At 32.1% G+C, this 24,892-nt stretch overlaps 1 protein-coding gene across 1 annotated transcript; it reads left to right on the top strand.

The window, feature by feature from the left end:
- Nucleotides 1–22,428: 22,428 nt before the first annotated feature.
- On the top strand, nucleotides 22,429–24,202 carry EJ05DRAFT_477477 (uncharacterized protein). Its single transcript, XM_033744260.1, has one exon. The coding sequence runs from the start codon at nucleotides 22,529–22,531 to the stop codon at nucleotides 23,876–23,878; it is 1,350 nt and encodes a 449-aa protein (XP_033599720.1). The 5' UTR covers nucleotides 22,429–22,528; the 3' UTR covers nucleotides 23,879–24,202.
- The last annotated feature ends 690 nt before the right edge of the window (nucleotides 24,203–24,892 follow it).

Raw genomic sequence — 24,892 nt, 5'->3', positions numbered from 1 at the left:
TATAGCCATTTAACATATCCTTAAGGTTATCTAGACTATATAGAAATAAGGACGAGTCGTTACGCTACTCTCTCTAGACATAGTAGGGGCGTTTAATAAGGTAAACTATATAAGACTTATCTATAACCTCCGGATAAGGCGAATACCTAAGTAGATTACACGATTTATATAGTCCTTCCTCGCGTAAAGGACTACTTAAATATATATCTCTAGATACCGAAGCGAATATAAGGAGACGGCATACGGCATCCCGTAAGGGAGTACCATCTCCCCGATTCTCTTCCTCTTCTTTATAGTAGACCTTCTTTAGGGAATGGAATATATAGAGGTAGTCGGATACGCGGACGATATATACCTCCTTACGGTCGATAGTAGTACTAGTAGAACATATATACGACTCGAACGAGACCACGAGAAATACATCTAGTAGGTAAAGCGCCACGGAGTAAAATTCGCACCTAAAAAATACTAGCTTATATACTTTATTAACCGCTATGGAGGATAGGCTACTAGGGAGAGGGCACGTCGCCCCTAAATCGACGCCTTCATAGAACTACTAGTATAGAGTATACGAGCACTCGGCGTCATGATCGATAATAAGCTAAAATAGGGACTATAGATGGCACACGCCGTCTCTAGAGCCCTCTAGGTAGAAACCGCTATACGCCGGATTACGGTATCCACGTAGGGAATAGCCCGGGATAAGGCGAGATAGCTATACGTCTCTCTAGTACGCCTAGCCTTTATATACGGACACGAGTACTAGTACACGGCCCTTATATAAGCTTGGCGGGTAAAGCTTAAGTCTATATAAAACCGTATACTCCGCCTTATCTCCGGTATATATAAAGCTACTAACACGACGCTCCTCTAACGCGAGATAAATATAACGAGTATATAGGACTTCTACTAGATATAGAGACTTATATACTTTACTAAATAATAAGTATAAGAACGTAGAGGAGATAGGGTATATACCTTCGCCGTACTACGTATATATATCCGCGCGTATTACTAGGCCCTCCCTACTATAGAATAAACTCGAGTATAATATAAATACTATATAGAGGCGGACTCGAGCTAGACCGCGTAGGAGGTTTAAAATAACCCGGATACCGTCCCGAGCCAATAGAGCCCTAAGGAGCTTAGCCGCGTTATACGGTCGTGGATCTAGGATAAATAGAGGGAGGTACTTAAAGCCTAGTGGGCCTCCTAATAGAATAGGTATCTAGAATAGATCCGAGGGCCTTAGAAGGAACTAAGTAAATAGATATATAAAGGGCTAACGAAGGCCTAAGCATCTATACTCCTCTAAGCCCGAATAGGCGCTATAGGTCTCCTATATTACCTCTACTAGAGAGGCGTTCTAGATGTATCTCCCTAGTGCGAGGACTGCGGCCGGAGAGGCATAATATGCTACTATCTCGCGATATGCTCTAGCCTCTATACCCTAAGATAAGCCCTCGTCCGTATAATAAGGACCTCCGATATTACGCGATAGCTTAATAAGTACTCTAAGGACGTCGCCCGATAGATGCTCGTATACCTTCCTCTCCCCTAGTTCTAGTGGACCCGCGTATATATGCCGGAAGAAGCCTAATATATACTAGAAGAACCCCGGTATACGTCGGAAGAACCCCGGGAGAACCGCGATTATTAGTTAAGGGTAGCCCTTAACTAATAATCTCCGCATCTACACGTGCTACCTAAGGGCAAACTATTATAATATAGGCTATAGGCCTATAGGTAGCCCCTAGGGCTATATATATAAAAGAACGAGAGGATAGACAGAGCGTAGTCATGGATATAAGGGAGTTTTTCCTATTTATAGGTTTCTTCTTATATAGTAGCTTAGACTAGAGGAGGCATGCGCCTATAGAGTGGTACTCTACCTAGTTTACTAATATTATTATTATTATTATTATAGATATAGATATACTAGTATTAAGTATAACTAGAGTTTACTCTTAATATTACTCTCTCTCTACTTATCTCTTACTAGAGTACTACTTAATTAGTAAAGTATTCTTTCTTTTTTATAGCTATTATATATATTCTCTTAGTAGTTTAGTATCTATAATATTATTCTAACTCTAGTAACTTTAGTATATTCTTTTACTATCTAGACTATATAGAAGTAGAGATATATAGTAATACTACTCTCTCTTAATATAGCTAGTATATTTAATAAGGTAAACTATATAAGACTTATCTATAATCTATAGAAGAGATATATATCTAAATAGATTATAATAATAATAATAATAATATTATATAACTAGGTAGAGTAGCACTCTATAGGCCTATACCTTCTCTAGTCTAAGCCACTATATAAGAAGAAACCCCATAGGGAAAAACTTCCTTATATCTATAACTATATCTTGTTAAACCTCTATTTCGTCTTAAGTATATAGCTATAGGGTACGCCTATTAGTCTATAGCCTATATTGCTATTATTTTACCCTTAGGTAGCACGTATAGGTACGGAGGTTATTAGTTAAGGGCTATCCTTAACTAATAATCGGGGTTCTCCCGGGGTTCTTCCGGTATATATCGGGTTACTACCGGCGTATACCGGGTCTCTTCTAGTATATATTTCCGGGTCTACTAGTACTAGAGGAGTAGTAGATATATAAGTATCTATCGGGAGACGTCCTTAGGGTACTTATTAAGCTATTATATAATATCTAAAGTCTTTATAACATAGATAAGCTATTACTATTATATATAGAGGTTAGGGTATATAGCTAGATAGTGGCGTATTATACCTCTCCGGCTATACGCCTTATACTATAGAGAGGTATTAGGAACGCCTCTCTTATAGATATAGTATAGAAGTTCTATAGCGCCCGTTCGGGCTTAGATAAGTATAGATACTTAGGCTTTCGTTAGCCCTTTATATATCTATTTACTTAGTTCCTTCTATGGCCCTCGAATCTACTCTAGATACCTATTCTACTAGAAGGTCTAGTAGGTATAGAGTATCTCTTTCTACTTATCTTAAGTCCACGACTATATATTTTTTATAAGTTCTTAAAGGCTCTACTAGTCTAGGAGAGCGTCCGGGTTATCTCGGACTTCTTATACTATTTAGCTAGAGTCGGCTTCTATTAAGTATCTATACCGTATTCGATTCTAGCCTATATATAGAAGTGCGTGGTAATATATACTAATTCGTACACGTAGCACGGTAAAAGTATATTCTACGTTTTCTATACGTTCCTATACTTATTATTTAGTAAAGTATACCACCCTCTATATCTAGTAGAAGTTATATATACTTATAACGTCTATCTCGCGTTATAGTAGTACCGTGTTAGTAGCTTTATATACGCCTAATATAAGACGGAGTATATAGTTCTATATGGATTCGAGCTTTATTTACCTAGTCTATATAAGGGCCGTATACTAGTACTCGTATCCGTACGTGAAGGCGGGTCGTGCTATAGATATATATAGCTAGCGTGTCTTATCCCGGGCGGTTCCCTATATAGAGGCTATAATCCGTTATATAGCGGCTTCTATCTAGAGGGCCCTAGAGACGGTATATACTACTTATAGTCCCTATTTAAGCTTACTATCTAGTATAACTCCGAGCGCGTATATACTTTATACTAGTAGTTTATTAAATACGTTAATTCGGGGGCGTCGTTCGCCTTCCCTAGTTACCTATTTCCCTTAACGATTAATAAAGTATATAAGCTAGTATTTCTCCGGGGCGAACTTTACTCCGTAGCGTTTTACCTACTAGAGATACCTCTCGTAGTCCTATTCTAGTTATCTATATATTTAGTTAGTATTATTATTAATAGCTAGGAGATATATATTATCGGCGTATCCGACTACCTCTATATACTTTATTTCTTAAAGAAGGTCTACTATAAAGAAGAGGAATAGGATTGGAGAGATAGTACTCCCTTATAGGATGCCGTATACCGTTTCTTTATATTCGCTCTAGTACCTAGGGATATATATCTAAGTTATTCTTCCTATAAGGAATAACTATATAAAGCGTATAATCTATTCTAGTATTCGTCTTATCCGGAGGTTATGAATAAGTCTTATATAGTTTACCTTATTAAACGCTCCGGCTATATTAAGGGAGAGGAGTAATACTACCCGTCCCTATTTCTATGCGGCCTAGATAACTTTAATAATATATTAGATAGCTATTATTAGGGAGCTATCTACCTTTGCCTTCTAGTTCGGAGGGAGGAGATTATATTCCTATACCGCGGTACTTATCTTCTTCGCTATCGTGGCCTCTAGTATCTTATCTAGGTAGGAGAGAAGGGCGATTAGTCTCTATCCCTTTAGGGAGTTAGGGCTCTTTTCTAGCTTCGGGAGTATAATAGTATAGATGACTCGGAAGCTCTAGGGGTGGTACCCTTACGTAACGTATACTTAGAATATATAAGTAATAAGTAGTAGGGTCGCTTTTATAGTGCTTTTTAGGTATCGATTTAGAATTCCATCTAGTCCGGGTGCTTTATTATTTAGGAGTATCTTAATAATATTAAGTATATCCTCCTCTATAACTTCTTCGGGGATGTCTACCGCGTATAGATATTCGGCGCCGTAAATATCTAATAGGTCTACTAGTTCCGGGAGAGGGAACATGGCCTCCCGTAGGGCCTTAGTTTTCTTAAGGCCCGTAGAGTATATTCTCCCCTAATATATTAGGGGAGGTATAAGTGGTAGGGGTATCGGAGTATCTACGCCCTTAGCCTATTTCGCCATGCGCTATAGCCCTATTATATATCGTGTCTATTAACTAGTAATTATATACTACTATTTATACCTTTCGTTACGGAGAACTTTATCGCGTTATTATATTACTTCCTTCTATTCTTTCTATGACTTAGGTATTCTCGTACGGTATACACGTCTATATAGCCTTTGGGCGTCTTATCTACTTTCCCGTACTTAAGGAATCCTCTTTGCTTCCGGGGGCCGGTATATTTAGTATAGTACGTGTTTATTTCTCGTATTCTAGTATATTTATAGGAGTATCTATACGGCCTAGTCTATAGCTAGGTTATTAGATATATCGACTATAGAGGGATCTAGAATCGCCGATTCTAGGTCCTTTAGGTACTTTTCCTAGTCGGTGTCCTTCTATATCTATCGTCCCCGTTATTTATTCGGGGTATATACATTTATTACGGTTTCTATATATTTATAGTCGGAATCCGTCTATACCTAGCCTAGGCGGTAGTATTAGATCCGGTGACTAATATACTCCGTAGCGAAGGTAAGATTAAGCGTGGACCCGTCTTCGTCCTATTTATATTTTTTCTATATAACTTATTCTATAGGTGTAAGTAGATATAGGAAGTCGTAGTAGCGGGTGCGTAGTTCCCTTACTCTAAGTTCTTCCCTAACCACGGCTAGGCCTCCCTACTATTAGTAGTAGAGGTTAAAGTCTCCTAGGAGGATATATTACCCTAGTTCCGTAGTACCCTTAAGTATCTCGTCTAGTATAAGTACACGTTATTAGTTATATATATTATATATATATAGGGGGCCTATATCTATTTATAGGTGTAGTATTATCCTAAGGTTATCGCGCTTAGTGTACGACTATAATAAGAGTAGTATTAACCTATAAATATGGAAGAGGACTCGTCTTTCTAGTCTTAGAGGGTATATAGTATGGTATCTAGGGTGTATGGTTAGTTTACTCGTCTAGTAGTATTTATAGGGTTCCTAGATAGTAAGTATTATAGCCCTAGTCTCTTCGAGGAGCGTCGCCTAGTTCTCTCTTTTATATTATACGTTTACCTATATAATTCGGAGTATATTCTAGTCTCTTATTAGATACTAGGGAGTATATATATCTACATGCTTATTCCTTGGAGGCGCGACTATCCTCACGCGGTAGCGGCTTTAACTATACCTTTTAGTTATCCTATTATCTTTAGAATAGTCTACTATCCCGCCTAACTACCTTCCGGAGGGGAGGTTAGAGATATTATAAAGAAAGGGCTCGTGGTAGATATTATATTCTATAACTATCTCGCGCCTCTCGCTTTTATCGTGCGAATATATTCTATAACCTATTTACGTTTTATATACGTTGACGACTATAATAGATGTTTCCCGTCGTAGTTTAAATACTATACTATATCCCTGTTTCTTAGTCCGTCTCCTCGCGGTTTATAAGGGCACTTCTAGATGGCGTAGTCCCTATAGTACTATCCGCACTTAGTCTTCTATAAGTACCTTTATATAGTATATCTATACCCTTAATAGTTAAAGTACTATGTTATTATCTATGCCCTATTCTATGGCTCGGCTATAAGGAGCTCTCCTTCTATTAGGAATCCCTCCTATATAATATATTATATAAGGGTGGGGTCTCGGAGCTCTATAATTATAGTAGAGTGTTTTTTCGCCGTCGTCTTAATCGCCTATAGGTTCTTCTACCACGCTTTTACGATCTTAATCCCTAGGTATTTTCGCGTGTTGGATTATTCTATACGCGTAATATCCTCCGCTCTAATAGCCTATCCCCGTATAGGTACTATATATACTATAATCGGGTATATAGCTACCCTAATAGACGCGCCGGGGAAGATACTACCTATTACGTTCGGATCTCGTGAGATGTTTTACTACGTAGTATTTATTATAGTAGTAAGTACTACCCTATCTAGCGTAACTTTAGTAGCCACGACGCTCGACTATATTCCTTTCTATTTATTAATCTTATTTATAATTTCCTTTAGGGATGCCCGTTAGACCTACGCCAGTGTATTCTTATCCTAGATTATAATACGTATACTATATACTCTATCTATAGTCCTAGTGGTTCTTAGTATAGTAGCTCTAGGTATTACTATAATCTAAGCCTACGTGTTAGGGCGCTTACCTTAGAATAGCTCTTTCTAGATTCTCCGTAGGCTGGCTTCTATTTAGTTAAGTCTACTACTAGATTCCTCTTATAGCGACTTTCTTTCTTTCTCTATGATTCCTCTTAGGTTCTAGATAAGGTCCTAGAATATATAAAGGAGGGTTTTCTTTTCCTTCTCGGCGTCCCTCTCTATACGTATTATCTAGTATTTAATTTTATCTAGGAGGGTCTCCCCTCTTAGGGTCCCCTTAGTCTAGATTATCTATAGCGCTTTATACCCTTAGTTAGTTCCTATATTTTAGATAGGTGTCTAGCTATCTATATTAATATCGCTATATAGCCGTTTCTACCGTACTAGTAGGGGTATATCCGGCGTATACCGGGGTATTATAATGCCTAAGGCCGCTATAGTTATTAGTTAAGGGTAGCCCTTAACTAATAAAAGGGGGTCGGCGTGTTAGCGTTTATTAGATATAGTCTATACTTATATTATCGAAGAGTCTTCGAGCGTATATATATAGTATCTCTATATGTTAGTATCGTCGCGTATTATACGCTATACGTACGCACGTGTGTTGGAGGTTATTATACTCGGTATACTCTATCGTTTAATGTATGTAAATCGCTGTTTTACCCCGAATTAACTAGTTTGGTCCGTTAGAGTATAAGAAGTTCCTTTTAGTCTTATAAGTATAGTTAGACTTTCTAAATAGATTATAAAGTTTATATAGTTCTTTCTTACTAAAAGAATTATCTAAATATATATATCTCTAGATATTAAAGTAAATATAAAAAATTAATATATAGTATTCTATAAGAAAATCCTATCTCTCTAATTCTCTTTCTTTTCTTTACTATAGACCTTCTATAAAGAATATAATATATAGAGATAGTAGAATATACTAATACTATATATCTTCTAGCTATTAATAATAATACTAATCTAATATATAAATATCTTAAATAAGACTATAAGAGATATATCTAGTAGATAAAGTACTATAGAGTAAAGTTTACTACTAAGAAATACTAATTTATATACTTTATTAACTACTATAGAAGATAGACTACTAAGAAAAAAGAGTAATATTCTAGAATAGATACTTTTACTAAGCTACTAATATAGAGTATATATATACTAGATATTATAATTAATAATAAACTTAAATAGAGACTATAGATTATATATACTATATCTAGACCCCTTAAGATAGAAACTACTATATATTAGATTATAGTCTCTATATAAAGAACTACCTAGAATAAGATATACTAGTTATTTATCTCTATAGTATAATCTATCTTTATATATAGATATAAATACTAGTATATAACTCTTATATAGACTAGATAAATAAAGCTTAAGTCTATATAGAACTATATACTCTATTTTATATCTAGTATATATAAAGCTATTAATATAGTACTACTATAATATAAGATAAATATAATAAATATATAGAACTTCTACTAGATATAGAGAGTAATATACTTTATTAAATAATAAGTATAGAAATATATAGAATATATAGAATATACTTTTATTATACTTTATATATAAGTTAGTATCTACTATTAAGTACTACTATATATAGACTAAACTTAACTATAATATAAGTATCTAATAGAGATAGACTAAAATTATATTATATAAGAAATTAGAGATAATCTAGATATCTCTCTAGACTAGTAGAATTCTTAGAAGCTTATATAGACTATATAATTATAGATCTAGAATAAATAGAGAGAGACTCTCTAAGTCTATTAGATATTCTAATAGAATAGATATCTAGAGTAGATTTAAGAACTATAGAAGAAACTAAGTAAATAGATATATAAAGAGCTTATAAAAGTCTAGATATCTATTCTTCTCTAAGTCTAAATAGAAGCTATAGAACTTATATACTATCTATATTAGAGGGGTATTCTAGATATATCTCTATAGTATAAAATATATAGCTAGAGAGATATAATATAATACTATCTTATAATATATCTAGACCTTTATATATAAAGATAAATACTTATTTATATAATAAGAATCTCTAATATTATATATTAGCTTAATAAGTACTCTAAGAAGATTATCTAATAGATACTTATATATCTTCTACTCTCTTAATACTAGTAGATCTAGATATATATACTAGAAGAAACTAGATATATACTAGATAGACTCTATTATATACTAGAAGAACCCTAGGAAAAATCTAATTATTAGTTAAGGGTAACTCTTAACTAATAACCCCTATACTCTATATATACTATCTAAGGGTAAAATAATAGTAATATAGGTTATAGATCTATAGATATATCTAATAGCTATATATTTAAGAAGATATAAAGACTTAATAAGATATAATAATAGAGAGAAGGAAGTTTTTTCTTTTATAAGGGTTTCTTCTTATATAATAGCTTAGACTAGAGAAGGTATATATCTATAGAGTAAACTACTCTACCTAGTTATATAATAATATTATTATTATTATATAAATCTAATTTCTACTTCTTAGAAATTAACCTTATTATAAGAGTAGACTACTCTTTTAAATATATTTCTATATTCTTCTATAATCTATTAGACTACTATCTTATATCTATAATTTTTATAACTTGTTTCTTAATTTTATCTAAATCTACTTAGAGGTTATACTATATAATAGCCTTAGATATTAGATATATCCGGTATATAATATCTAGGTATTAGATATATTAGTTCTCTTAATAAATCTTAGTTTCTACTTATCTTAATATAAAGTAGTTTTTATTAGCTTCTTCTAAGATTATTTTATACTATTATATATCTTTATTCTTAAATACTTTTAGAATTAATTAATTCTAGTACTACTATAGAAACTATTTCTAGGTGTACTTCTTATAGAGATATTAAAGATAATTATTATATAAATAGATAATCTAGAAGGTCTTATTATATTCTTCTTAGTAAGACAAGATAAGTTAATTATCTTCTAGTTAAATCTATATATCTTTTAAGAATAGATCTTTATTATTCTTATCTATATATTTTCTATAATAATAGATAGTATAGTAAGTACTAGGGTTTTATTCTATTATTAACTTATTATATAATTCTTTAGTAGTAAGGGTTTCTTTCTTACTATCTTTCTCTATAATATTTTCTTTAGCTATTACTTCTTTAGATATTATTTCTTTAGTTAGTCTAGATCTTCTTATTATATCTAGATATTTTTATAGTTCTATTTTTTCATAGAGTAGAAGGAGTTATTTACTAGCTATTGAAATATCTCTTTTCTTTAGATACTATTCTACTCTATTTATTTCTAGCTTTTATATAAAGTAGAGGTTATTAGTATAACTAGTCTATAATATAGCTATATAGAATACTTCTTCTTTTTCTATAATAAAGTTTTCTTATCTTAGTATTAGATCTTTAATCTAATTTTTCTTATTCTTATTTTTTAGATATTTATAGATATAGTATTTCTTTTTCTTATAGTAGAGATACTTATCTTTCTTCTTTAGTTATTCCCTTTCTTTATTAGATAGCTAGTTTTTCTATAAGATACTAAGTTCTATTAGTATAGATCTATTATAGAATCTCTTATATAAGTAGTTTAGAGTCTAATTAGCGTAGCCCTTTCTTATATTTATTTAAGTATAGATTAAAAAATCTTTTTCTTTCGTTTCTTATAGTATCTTTTATATAATTAGTTATTAATCTAGACTATAAGCTTAATATACTCTAAGAGATTAGTAGAGTAGTCTCTTTCTCTAGAGATCTTATTCTTTATATTATTATATAGCTCTATATAGAAGTAGAGAATTAGAGATTTATTATTCTAGTCTAACTAGCTAGAAATTTATTAGAATTTAGAGATATAGTTAGATATAGATTTTATTAAATAATTTACTAAATCTATCTCTTAGCTATTCTTTATTTATCTATATCTCTAAAAATTATCTTAATATATTTCTTAAATTCTTTAAAGTATTTAAATATCTTAATAGTATTATTCTATTAATTCTAAGGGTTACTTTTAATAAAGTCTCTTAAGTAGAGTTTAAACTAAGTAAGTATATCTCTCTTTAGTAATCTAGTAGTAAATATAACTTATTCTTCTATAGATTCTAGATTTAATAGATCTAGAAATATATTCTAATCTATATTATAAATTCTTAGAGTTTACTTTACTTACCTTTAAAAGACTTAAGTATTTTTCTTTTAAAGTTCTTCTTAGTCTTTTTAAGTTTAATATTTTTCTTCTAAAGCTCTATAACTTACTTCTCTAATTCTATAATAAGATATTTAACTTATTCTATAGTTAGAGCTTATAGAATAGTTTATAAAGATAGAAACTATCTATTATTTACTATTTTATATTTATAAAGATAGTATAAGTATCTACTTTAGAGTCTAAGTAAGAGTAATTAAACTATAATAAAATTTTCTAGTAAGAGTATAGCTTATTTCTAAAGTAGTCTATTATATTAAGTATTCTAGCTTTTCTAAAGATAAAGATACTTAGAAGGCTTAGAAAAGTATAAGTAGTTTTATAATAAGTATTAATAGAGTATAAATAGTAACTAGCTAGTAGATAAGTAAAGTAGTACTTATATTAATATAAGTTTAAATTAATTACTATAGAACTATCTATAGAGATTAGATTTAAAGAGTCTATATAGTTCTACTAAGATTCTCTAATTAGAATACCTATTCTAAGTATCTAGTATACTACTTAGAATAATAGTATTCTATTTCTAATTATTTAGTATACTACTTAGAATATCTATTCTAAGTATCTATAATTAGTTCTCTCTATTAGTATCTATCTTAGTCTTAGATTATTATCTAAGACTATCTATAATAATAATAATATTATTATTATATAACTAGATAGAGTAGTCTACTCTATAGATATATACCTTCTCTAGTCTAAGCTATTATATAAGAAGAAACCTCTATAAGAGGAAAAACTCTCTTCACTCTACTACTATATCTTATTAAGTCTTTATATTATCTTAAGTATATAGCTACTAGAAATACCTCTAGACCTATAATCTATAGTACTATTATTTTACTCTTAGATAGTATATATAGAGTATAGAGGTTATTAGTTAAGGGTTACCCTTAACTAATAATTAGAGTTCTTCTAGAGTTCTTCTAGTATATACTAGAGTCTATCTAATATATATCTAGTTTCTTCTAGTATATATATTTAGATCTATTAGTATTAAGAAAGTAGAAGATATATAAGTATCTATCTAGTAATCTTCTTAGGGTACTTATTAAGCTAGCACGTAATTTTAGAGGTTCTTATTATATAGATAAGTAATTATCTTTATATATAGAGGTCTAGGTATATTATAAGATAGTATTATATTATATCTCTCTAGCTATATATTTTATACTATAGAGATATATCTAGAATACCTCTCTAGTATAGATAGTATAGAAGTTCTATAGCTTCTATTTAGACTTAGAGGAGAATAGATATCTAGGCTTTTATAAGCCCTTTATATATCTATTTACGTAGTTCCTTCTATAGTTCTTAAATCTACTCTAGATATCTTTTCTATTAGAATATCTAATAGATTTAAAGAGCTTCTCTCTATTTATTCTAGGTCTATAATTTCATAGTCTATATAAGCTTCTAAGGGTTCTACTAGTCTAGAAAGATATCTAGATTATCTTTAATCTCTTATATAATCTAATTTAAGTCTATCTCTATTAGATACTTATACTATATATAAGTATAGTCTATATATAGAAGTACTTAATAATAGATACTAACTTATATTTATAGTATAGTAAAAGTATATTCTATATATTCTATATATTTCTATACTTATTATTTAGTAAAGTATATTACCCTCTATATCTAGTAGAAGTTCTATATATTTATTATATTTATCTTACGTTATAGTAGTACTATATTAGTAGCTTTATATATACTAGATATAAGATAGAGTATATAGTTCTATATAGACTTAAGCTTTATTTATCTAGTCTATATAAGAGTTATATACTAGTATTTATATCTATATATAAAGATAGATTATACTATAGAGATAAATAACTAGTATATCTTATTCTAGGTAGTTCTTTATATAGAGACTATAATCTAATATATAGTAGTTTCTATCTTAAGGGGTCTAGATATAGTATATATAATCTATAGTCTCTATTTAAGTTTATTATTAATTATAATATCTAGTATATATATACTCTATATTAGTAGCTTAGTAAAAGTATCTATTCTAGAATATTACTCTTCTTTCTTAGTAGTCTATCTTCTATAGTAATTAATAAAGTATATAAGTTAATATTTCTTAGGGGCAAACTTTACTCTATAGTATTTTACCTACTAGATATAGCTTTTATAATTATATTTAAGGTATTTATATATTAGACTAGTATTATTATTAATAGCTAGAAGGTATATATTATTAGTATATTCTACTATCTCTATATATTATATTCTCTATAGAAGATCTATAGTAAAGAAGATAAAGAGAATTAGGGAGATAGTATTTCCTTATAGAATACTATATATTATCTTCTTATATTTACTTTAATATCTAGAGATATATATCTAGCTAATTCTTTTAGTAATAAAGAACTATATAAACTTTATAATCTATTTAGATATATATCTCTTCTATAGATTATAGATAAGTCTTATATAGTTTATCTTATTAAATATACTAGCTATATTAATAGAGAGTAGTATTACTATATATCTCTACTTCTATATAGTCTAGATAACTTTAAGAATATATTAAATAGTACTAATTAGAGAGCTTCTAGTCTTTACTTTCTAGTTTACTAGAAGAAGATTATATTTCTATACTATAATACTTATCTTTTTATAATTATAGTCTTAAGTATCTTACTAAGATAGAAGAGAAGGGTAATTAGTCTCTATTCTTTAAGAGAGTTAGAATTCTTCTCTAGCTTTATAAGTATAATAGTATAGATAGTCTAGAAACTTTAGAGATAGTATCTATTCTTAGTATATATCTAGAAGATAAGACTAATAAGTAGTAGAGTTATCTATATAGTATATTTAAGGTATCTATTTAGTATTCTATCTAGTCTAGATACTTTATTATTTAGAAGTACTTTAATAGTATTAAATATATCCCCTTCTATAATCTCTATAGAGATATTAACTATATCTAGATATATAGTATTATTAATATTAGATAGATCTACTAGCTCTAGAGAGGGAAATATAACTTTATATAGAATCTCTATCTTTTCTAGGCTTATAGTATATATTCTTTCCTAGTATATTAGGGGAGGTATTAGTAGTAATAGTATTAGTATATCTATACTCTTAGTCTACTTTACTATATACTATAGCTCTATAGCTTATTATATATATTTATTAGTAATTATATACTAGTATTTATATTATTTATTATAGAGGGTTCTATTATAAGATTAGATTATCTCTTTCTATTTCTTCTATACCTTAGCTATCTAGATATAGTATATATATATAGTCTCCGGGCTTTCTATCTACTTTTATATATTTAAGATATATCTCTTATATCTAGAGGCTTATATATTTAATATAGTATATATTTATCTCTTAAGTCTTAGAAGACTTAAAGAAGAACTTATATAGCTCTATCTATAGCTAGACTATTAGATATATTAACTATAGAGAAATCTAGAATTACTAATTCTAGATTCTCTCTATATTTCTTCTAGTTAGTATCTTTCTAGAACTATCTTCTCTATTATTTATTAGATATAGATATATCTATTATAGTCTCTATATAGTTATAGTTAGAGTCTATCTATATCTTACTTAGATAATAGTATTATACTCTATAGCTTATATATTCTATAGTAAGGGTAAGGTTAAGTATAGATCCCTTCTTATTCTATTTATATTTCCTCTAAAAAAAACTTCTCACACCCTAACGGACTAAACTAGTTAATTCGGGGTAAAACAGCAATTTACATACATTAAACGATAGAGTATACCGAGTATAATAACCTCCGACATACGTGCGTACGTATAGCGTATAATATGTAACGATACCGACGTATAGAGATACTATATATATATACTCGAAGACTCTTTAATAATATAAGCATAGACCATATCTAATAAACGCTAACACGCCGACCCCCTTTTATTAGTTAAGGGCTACCCTTAACTAATAACTATAGCGGCCTTAGGCATCGTAATACCCCGGTAGACGCCGGATATACCCCTACTAGTACGGTAGAAACGGCTATATAGCGATATTAATATAGATAGCTAGACACCTATCTAAAATATAGGAACTAACTAAGGGTGCGAAGTGCTATAGATAACCTAGACTGAGGGGACCCCGAGAGGGGAGACCCTCCTAGATAAAATTAAATACTAGGTAATACGTATAGAGAGGGACGCCGAGGAGGGAAAGAAGACCCTCCTTTATATATTCCGGGACCTTATCCGGAACCTAAGAGGAATTATAGAGAAAGAAAGGAAGTTACTACGAGAGGAACCTAGTAGTAGACTCGACCGAATAGAAGCTAGCCTACGGAGAATCTAGGAAGAGCTATCCTAAGGTAAGCGCCCTAACACGTGGGCTTAGATTATAGTAATACCCGGAGCTACCGCACTAAGGACTACTAGGACCATAGATAGAGTATATAGTATATATATTATAATCTAGGATAAGAACACGCTAGCGTAGGTCTAATAGGCATCCCTAAAGGAAATTATAAATAAGATTAATAAATAGAAAGGAATGTAGTTAAGCGTCGTGGCTACTAAAGTTACGCTAGGTAGAGTAGTACTTACTACTATAATAAATACTACGTAGTAAAACATCTTACGAGATCCGAACGCGATAGGTAGTATCTTCCCTAGCGCGTCTATTAGGGTAGCTATATACCCGATTATAGTATACGTAGTACCCGTGTAGGGATAGGCTATCGGTACGGAGGATATTACGCGTATAGAATAATCTAACACGCGAAAATACCTAGGGATTAAGATCGTGAAAGCGTGGTAGAAGAACCTATAGACGATTAAGACAACGGCGAAAAAATACTCTACTATAATTATAGAGCTCCGAGACCCCGCCCTTATATAATATATTATATAGGAGGGATTCCTAGTAGAAGAAGAGCTCCTTATAGCCGAGCCATGGGATAGGGTATAGGTAATAATATAGTACTTTAACTATTAAGGGTATAGATATACTATATAAAGGTACTTATAGAAGACTAAGTACGGATAGTACTATAGAGACCACGCTACCTAGGAGTGCCCTTATGAACTGCGAGGAGACGGACCAAGAAACAGGGACATAGTATAGTGTTTAAACTACGATAGGAAACACCTATCGTGGTCGATAACGTGTATAAAACATAAATAGGTTATAGAATATATTCGTATAATAAAAGCGAGAGGCGCGAGATAGTTATAGAATATAATACCTACTATAAGCCCTTCCTTTATAATACCCCTAACCTCCCCTCTAGAAGGTAGTTAGGCGGGATAGTAGACTATTCTAAAGATAATAGGATGACTAAAAGGCATAGTTAAAGCCGCTACCGCGCAAGGATAGTCGCGCCTCTAAGGAATAAGTATATAAGTATATATACTCCCTAGTACCTAATAAGGGACTAGAATATACTCCGAATTATATAGGTAAATATATAATATAAAAGAGAGAACTAGGCGACGCTCCTTAAAGAGACCGGGGCCATAATACTCGCTATCTAGGAACCCTATAAACACTACCAGACGAGTAAACCAACCATATACCCCGGATACCATACTATATACCCTCTAGGACTAGAAAGACGAGTCCTCTTCCATATTCATAGGTCTATACTACTCTTATTATGGTCGTATACCGAGCGCGATAACCTTAGGATAATACTACACCTATAAATAGATATAGGCCCCCTATATATATATAATATATATAACTAATAACGTATACTTATACTAGATAAGATGCTCGAGGGTACTACGGAACTAGAGTAACACATCCTCCTAGGAGACTTTAACCTCTACTACTAATAGTAGAGAGGCCTAACCATAGTAAGGGAAGAACTTAGAGTAAGGGAACTACGCACCCGCTACCACGACTTTCTATATCTACTTACACCTATAGAATAAGTTATATAGAAAAAACATAAATAGGACGAAGACGGGTCTACGCTTAACCTTACCTTCGCTATAGAGTATATTAGTTACCGAATCTAATACTACCGCCTAAGCTAGGTATAGACGGATTCCGACCACGAATACATAGAAACCGTAATAAACATATATACCCCGAATGAATAACGGGGACGATAGATATAGAAGGACACCGACTAGGAAAAGTACCTAAAGGACCTAGAATCGGCGATCCTAGATCCCTCTATAGTCGATATATCTAACGACCTAGCCATAGACTAGGCCGTATAGATACTCCTATAAACATACTAGAAGGCGAGAAATAAACACGTACTATACTAAATATACCGGCCCCCGGAAGTAAAGGGGATTCCTTAAGTATAGGAAAGTAGATAAGACGCCCGAAGGCTATACACACGCGTATACTATATAAGAATACCCGAGTCGTAGAAAGAATAGAAGGAAGCGATATAATAACGTGATAAAGTCCTCCGTAACGAAAGGTATAAATAGTAGCGTATAATTACTAGCTAATAGATATGATACGTAATAGGGCTATAGCGTATAGCGAAATAGGCTAAGGGCGTAGACACTCCGACACCCCCGCCACTTATGCCTCCCCTAATATATTAGGGAAGAATATACTCCACGAGCCTTAAGAAAACTAAGGCCCTATAGGAGGCCATGTTCTCTCTCCCGGAACTAGTAGACCTATTAGACGTTCATAGCGCCGAATATCTATATACGGTAGATATCCCTAAAGAAGTTACGGAGGAGGACATACTTAATATTATTAAGACACTCCCAAATAATAAAGTACCTAGACCAGATGGAATTCTAAATCGATATCTAAAAAGTACTATAAAAGCGACTCTACCGCTTATTACTTATATATTCTAAGCATGCGTCACGTAGGGATACCACCCCTAGAGCTTCCGAGTCGCCTATACTATTATACTCCCGAAACTAGGAAAGAGCCCTAACTCCCTAAAGGGATAGAGACTAATTACCCTTCTCTCCTACCTAGGTAAGATACTAGAGGCTACGGTAGCGAAGAAGATAAGTACCGCGGTATAGAAATATAATCTCCTCCCTCCGAACTAGAAGGCAAAGATAGATAGCTCTCTAATAATAGCTATCTAATATATTATTAAAGTCGTCTAGGCCGTATAGAAATAGGGACGGGTAGTATCGCTCCTCTCCCTTAATATAGCCGGAGCGTTTAATAAGGTAAACCATATAAGACTTATTTATAACCTCCGGATAAGACGAATACTAGAATAGATTATACGCTTTATATAGTTATTCCTTATAGGAAGAATAACTTAGATATATATCTCTAGGTACTAGAGCGAATATAAAGAGACGGTATACGGCATCCTATAAGGGAGTACTATCTCTCCGATTCTATTCCTCTTCTTTATAGTAGACCTTCTTTAAGGAATAAAGTATATAGAGGTAGTCGGATACGCCGATAATATATACCTCCTAGCTATTAATAATAATACTAACCGAACGTATAGACGACTAGAATAGAACCACGAGAGGTGCCTCTAGTAGGTAAAACGCTACGGAGTAAAGTTCGCCCCGGAGAAATACTAGCTTATATACTTTATTAACTATTAAGGGAAATAGGTAACTAGGGAAGGCGAATAACGCCCCCGAATCGACGCGTTTAACGAACTACTAGTATAAAGTATACGCGCGCTCGGAGTTATACTAGATAGTAAGCTTAAATAGAGACTATAAGTAGTATATACCGTCTCTAGAGCTCTCTAGGTAGAAGCTACTATATAACGGATTATAGCCTCTACGTGGGGAACCGCCCGGGATAAGGTATACTAGCTATATATATCTATAGTACGACCCGCCTTCACGTATAGACACGAGTGCTAGTACACGGCCCTTATATAGACTAGGCGAATAAAGCTCGAATCTATATAGAACCGTATACTCCGTCTTATATTAGGCGTATATAAAGCTACTAACACGGTACTACTACGACGCGAGATAGACGTTATAAGTATATATAACTTCTACTAGATATAGAGGGTAGTATACTTTACTAAATAATAAGTATAGAAACGTATAGGAAATGTAGAATATACTTTCGCTGCGCTATATGCACGAATTAGTATATATTACCGCGCACTTCTATATATAGGCCGGAATTAAATACGGTATAGGTGCTTAATAGAAACTAACTCTAGCTAAGTAGTATAAGAAGTCCGAGATAACCCGGACGCTCTCCTAGACTAGTAGAGCCTTTAAGAACTTATAAAAAACATACGGTCGTGGACTTAAGATAAGTAGAAAGAGGCACTCTATGCCTACTAGATCTCCTAGTAGAATAGGTACCTAGAGTAGATTCGAGGGCTATAGAAGGAACTAAGTAAATAGATATATAAAGGGCTAACGAAAGCCTAAGTATCTATACTTATCTAAGCCCGAACGGGCGCTATAGGACTTCTATACTATATCTATAAGAGAGGCGTTCCTAATACCTCTCTATAGTATAAGGCGTACGGCCGGAGAGGTATAATACGCTACTATCTAGCTATATGCCCTAACCTCTATATATAACGGTAATAGCTTATCTACGTTATAAAGACTTTAGATATCGTATAATAGCTTAATAAGTACCCTAAGGACGTCTCCCGATAGATACTTATATATCTACTACTCCTCTAGTACTAGTGGACCCGGAAATATATACCGGAAGAGACCCGGTATATACTAGTAGTAACCCGATATATACCGGAAGAACCCTAGGAGAACCCCGATTATTAGTTAAGGGCAGCCCTTAACTAATAACCTCCGCATCTATACGTGCTACCTAAGGGCGAAATAACGGTAATATAGACTATAGACTAATAGGCGTACTCTATAGCTATATACTTAAGACGAAATAGAGGTTTAACGAGATGTAGTTATAGATATAAGGAAGTTTTTCCCTATAGGGTTTCTTCTTATATAGTGGCTTAGACTAGAGAAGGTATAGGCCTATAGAGTACTACTCTACCTAGTTATATAATATTATTATTATTATTATTATTATATTTCCTCTATATAATTTATCTAACTAGTATAAGAAGGTATAGAAGGTTATAGTACCTTGTATAGAGTTCTCTTACTCTAAGCTCTTCTCTAATAACTATTAGATCTCTCTACTATCTATAGTAGAGATTAAAGTTATCTAGAAGAATATATTATTCTAGTACTATAATACTCTCTAGTATAGTATCTAGTATAAGTAATTCTCTCTACTTATAGATATTATAGATATAGAGAGATTCTATATTTATCTATAGATATAGTATTATTTAGAGATTATCTTATTCTATATAGAACTACTTAGAGAGTAGAATTAATTTATATATATAGAATAGAACTCTTCTATCTAGGCTTAGAGAGTAGATAGTATAGTACTCTAGATATATTATTAGTTTAGTAGTATTTATATAGCTTCTAGATAGCTATTATTATAGTATCTATCTCTTTAAGAAGTATAGCCTAGTTTTCTTATTTATATTATATATTTACCTATATAATAATAAATATATCTTAGTCCCTTATTAGATACTAGAGAATACTTAGATCTATATACTAGTAGTATTAAGGCGTAACTATCTCTATACTATAGCTATCTTAAGAATACTCTAGAGTTAATCTATCTTTCTCTATATAGTATACTATTATATATTATTCTTACTCCCTTATAGATTAGTAGATATAATTATAGATAAGATTAGAGTAGATAGAAGAGACCTTATAGTCTAGTATATCTACCTTACTTCTCTTACCTTTATAGCGTTAATATACTTAGTAACTTATTTATATTTTATATATATTACTAACTAGAATAGATATTTTCTATTATAGTTAGAGTATTTAGTAGTATCTCTATTATATATACTATTACTCTAGGTTCTATAGAGGTATTTCTAGGTACTATAGCTCTAATAATATTAGCTATATATAGCCTTTTAAGAGTACCTCTATCTAGTATATCTATATCTCTAATAATTAAAGTATTAGATTATTATCTATATCTAGTTCTATAGTTCTACTATTAATTTATATCTATAGATTACTATATCGCCCTAAATTAACTAGTTTTAGTCTCTTAAGATAGAAGAAGTTTTTTATAATACTTTCTAAGACTATCTATAGTATTATAGATATCTCTTTTATATATTATAATATTCTCTATACTATCTATACTAAGATCTATATATCTCTCTATAGTCTTAGTTTATAATTTATTATATTATTCTATTATTTCTCTAGATTATTTTTAACATAGTTTCTTAAATAGAGTTTAAATAAAGTAAATATATCTTCTTTAAGTAATTCTATAGTAAATATAACTTATTCTTTTAGATCTTAGATCTAATAGATCTAAAAGTAGATTCTAACTTATATTAGAAATTCTTAGAGTTTATTTTATTTATCTTTAAAGAGTTTAGAAATCTTTCTTTTAAAGTTCTTTTTAGTCTTTCTATATTTAGTATTCTCTTCTTTAAGTCTAGTAATTTATTCTCTAAGTTTAGTAATTAGCTCTTTAACTTATTCTATAGTTAGAACTTCTAGAGTAGTTTATATAAATAAGAATTATCTATTATTTACTATTATTATTTAGATAGATAGTATAAATACTTAGATTAAGTATCTTAATAAGAGTAATTAAACTATAATAAATCTTTCTAGTAGAGTATAGCTTATCTCTATAGTAGTCTATTATATAGAGTATTCTAGCTTTTCTATAGATAAAGATACTTAGACTATTAAGTAGAGTTAAATAGACTTATACTAAGTATTAATAAGATATAAATAATAACTAGCTAGTAGATAAGTAAAGTAGTAATTATATTATAATAAGTTTAACTTAATAACTATAGAACTATATCTAGAGATTAGATTTAAAGAATCTATATAGTTCTAGTAAGATATCTTAATTAGAATATCTATTCTAAGTACTCTATATATTACTTAGAATACTACTAATCTATTTCTACTTACTTAATATATTACTTAGAATATCTATTCTAAGTATCTATAATTAGTTCTTTTTATTAGTATCTATTATTATCTTAAATTATTATTTAAAACTATCTATAGTATTATAGATATCTTATATATATATTATACTATTCTTTATATTACTTATACTACTAACTATATACTCTTTATTAGTTTTTATTTATAATTTATTATACTTAAATAGAGATAATAGATAGAATATCTTATCTTAAAGAAACTCTAAATAGAGATAGCTATATACTAGATTTTATTCTCTTTATAGAGAACTACTAGAGGTAAGATATATTAGTAATATATTTTAGAAGTAAGACTAGAACTAGCTCCAGTGTAAAGAGAACGTCACCCGGCCACTCCGAAGCGATTGGAGTGACGCTCCGGAGTATAACTCGTAATCCCGGAACACTGCCTATGACTACCATGGTTTACGACCTACTACGGGACCGCGCCTGCATACCATTTGGGGACCACCCTTCATCAGACGAGACATTCATAGGCAGCGAGAATGCCTTCGAAACCCGCGCCGGCGAAGATCTCGCTCACTTTCGGTACGAGGAAGTCGGAGCCGTTCAAATCTAAAGTCACCTCTACAACAGGCGCTCAGCGTGGTCACACAACCCTTGACGATTTCGATCATCAAGATGACGGCACGATTGAAAGGACCATCACCTCATTCTCGGGTGGTAAAGCAATACATGAGAAGACCCGGGGAACTCCAGAAGGTCTTCGCATCATTGCACTTCCGCCGGAGTGGAAAGAAGGGAATTGGCTTGAGCGGAAGATGAAGAGGCAAAAGGGCCCATCATCATCAAGAGAACAACCCGTAGACACATTGCGGGACGTCGATAACGCAGAAGAGATACGGTACGGTCTGAAAATAGCCCCTAAGAAAGACACAGAAACTCTACCAGACGTTGGACAAGCTTCACATGAGGCTACCGTCAAGGCAATCCACAAAACAGATGAGGAGCTGGCACTTGAGGCACTGTTAGAGGATACCTCGGCCTCGAATCGTATCATTTCTTTAGCTGTTAATGATAGGGAAGCATTTCAACAGGCATACGAGGAAGCGCCAGATATGGCATCGATTGCGGATTATGAAAACACACCTATCGAGGGATTTGGTGCAGCATTATTACGAGGTATGGGCTGGAAAGACGGCGAATCTATTGGTCGTAAACGAGATGGTCCTGTCGTCAAACCAAGAGTGCTAGAACGGCGTCCCGCGCTTCTTGGCATTGGAGCGAAGCCGGAAGACGCCACCGGCGAAGAGCTGGGTGCATGGGGTAAGACAGATAAACATCGCAAAGGACGACAGCAGACCTCGTATGTACCGGTCTTGCTCAAGCACAAACATACAGGTGAAGACATCACAGAGCAGGAGTTAAAAGCTAGGCGGGAACGTGAGAAATCAGTGCATAATGATGACAAGGAACATCGTCGTGCAAAACGCAGGTCACCCAGCTGTATAATGACCGAATTCACAGACAAACGGCCAGAGCGTGACGATTACCACAAGAGCTCGAAAAGGAGGCGCGGGCGAAATACTGACAAGGACCGGGACCGGTATCAATACCAGTACGATGATCGCACTCAGGGTCAAGACATAGACCACAAACATTCGCGTAGCCATTGTGAGAGTCGCGACAGGAGCACTTCTACCTCCCGCTGTCACAGACGACGACGTGATAACGATAATCGCGATATGTACCGCAGTAATAAGAGGAAATGCCGCAAGGACGAAGGTTCTGACGCCACGACAGACAGGTATGAAGACTGTGAGAGAGAATACAACAGGGAAGCGGGATATGGGCGGCGTGATGAGAGCAAACGGTATCGTGGGGATCAGCCATAGCGAGACAAACGCTGATTCGGACATATATATCTATGATCGGGGGGATATGTACATGACTTGACATCAGCTAAGGCGGGAATATTGGCGCGATGACCAATACGTACCTGGTGAATAGGTTTTGAAGTTTCATGTTTGTACCCGGTACTGATTCTGTGTCAAGCATGCACAGCTAACATACGGAGTATCGCCTAGACGCACTAACTAAGTTGACGTACCCACTAATGAGCCAACCCACTAATGAACCACGTGATTTGAGTATAACTCTAAACGCCTATATTAATAACTATATACTTAAAATAGAGGGAATTTATATAAATAAGCCTTATATATCTTCTTAGAGACTATCTATCTAGTCTATAGTAATTAAGTCTCTAATTTCTTAAGCTTTTCTATATATTTAATAGCTTAAACTATCTCTATTACTATCTTCTTCTTCTTCTTATCTATAGTCTTCTTTATATATATTATATTTATAAATTATTTATTAAGGTCTATTTTAATCTTCTTCTATTTTCTCTTTTAGACTAGACTATTATTTTAAGTCTTAAGCTTAGCTATATATATCTCTAATTATCTAATATTAGCTATTAGCTATTCTATAGACTATATTAATAAGAATAATAGATCTTAAGTCTTATTTAATAGCTTACTATTAGATTAGAGTATCTCTACTCTATAATATATATCTTAAGAACTATAAAATATATTAGCTAGATTCTATTATTATATAAATAGAGATAGAGTCTTTAGATATTTATCTAAATTAGATAATATTAAAGAACTATTTATTTCTTTTAAGTAATTAAATAGATATAGCTCTATAGCTCTCTATTCTTCTATAATCTAAGATAGTTATAGCTATTATCTCTAAATCTTATAGTAGTACTTAATAAATTAAAGCTTCTTTAGTAGAGTCTTATTATTAAGATATATTAATTTATTAAGAAGATTATAATATTTTCTCTTTAGACTAGAAAAATAAGCTAAGTTAAGTAGCTATAGTATATAGCTAGT

This window comes from Pseudovirgaria hyperparasitica, assembly GCF_010093815.1.
Source record: "Pseudovirgaria hyperparasitica strain CBS 121739 unplaced genomic scaffold EJ05scaffold_10, whole genome shotgun sequence".
Taxonomy (NCBI): domain Eukaryota; kingdom Fungi; phylum Ascomycota; class Dothideomycetes; order Acrospermales; family Acrospermaceae; genus Pseudovirgaria; species Pseudovirgaria hyperparasitica.
Note: the sequence above shows the minus strand (reverse complement) of the source record. Positions and strands in the feature narration are given on the sequence as shown.

Coding starts and splice junctions, on each gene's coding strand:
- EJ05DRAFT_477477 (XM_033744260.1), top strand. CDS start 22,529: ATGCCTTCGAAACCCGCGCCGGCGAAGATCTCGCTCACTTTCGGTACG.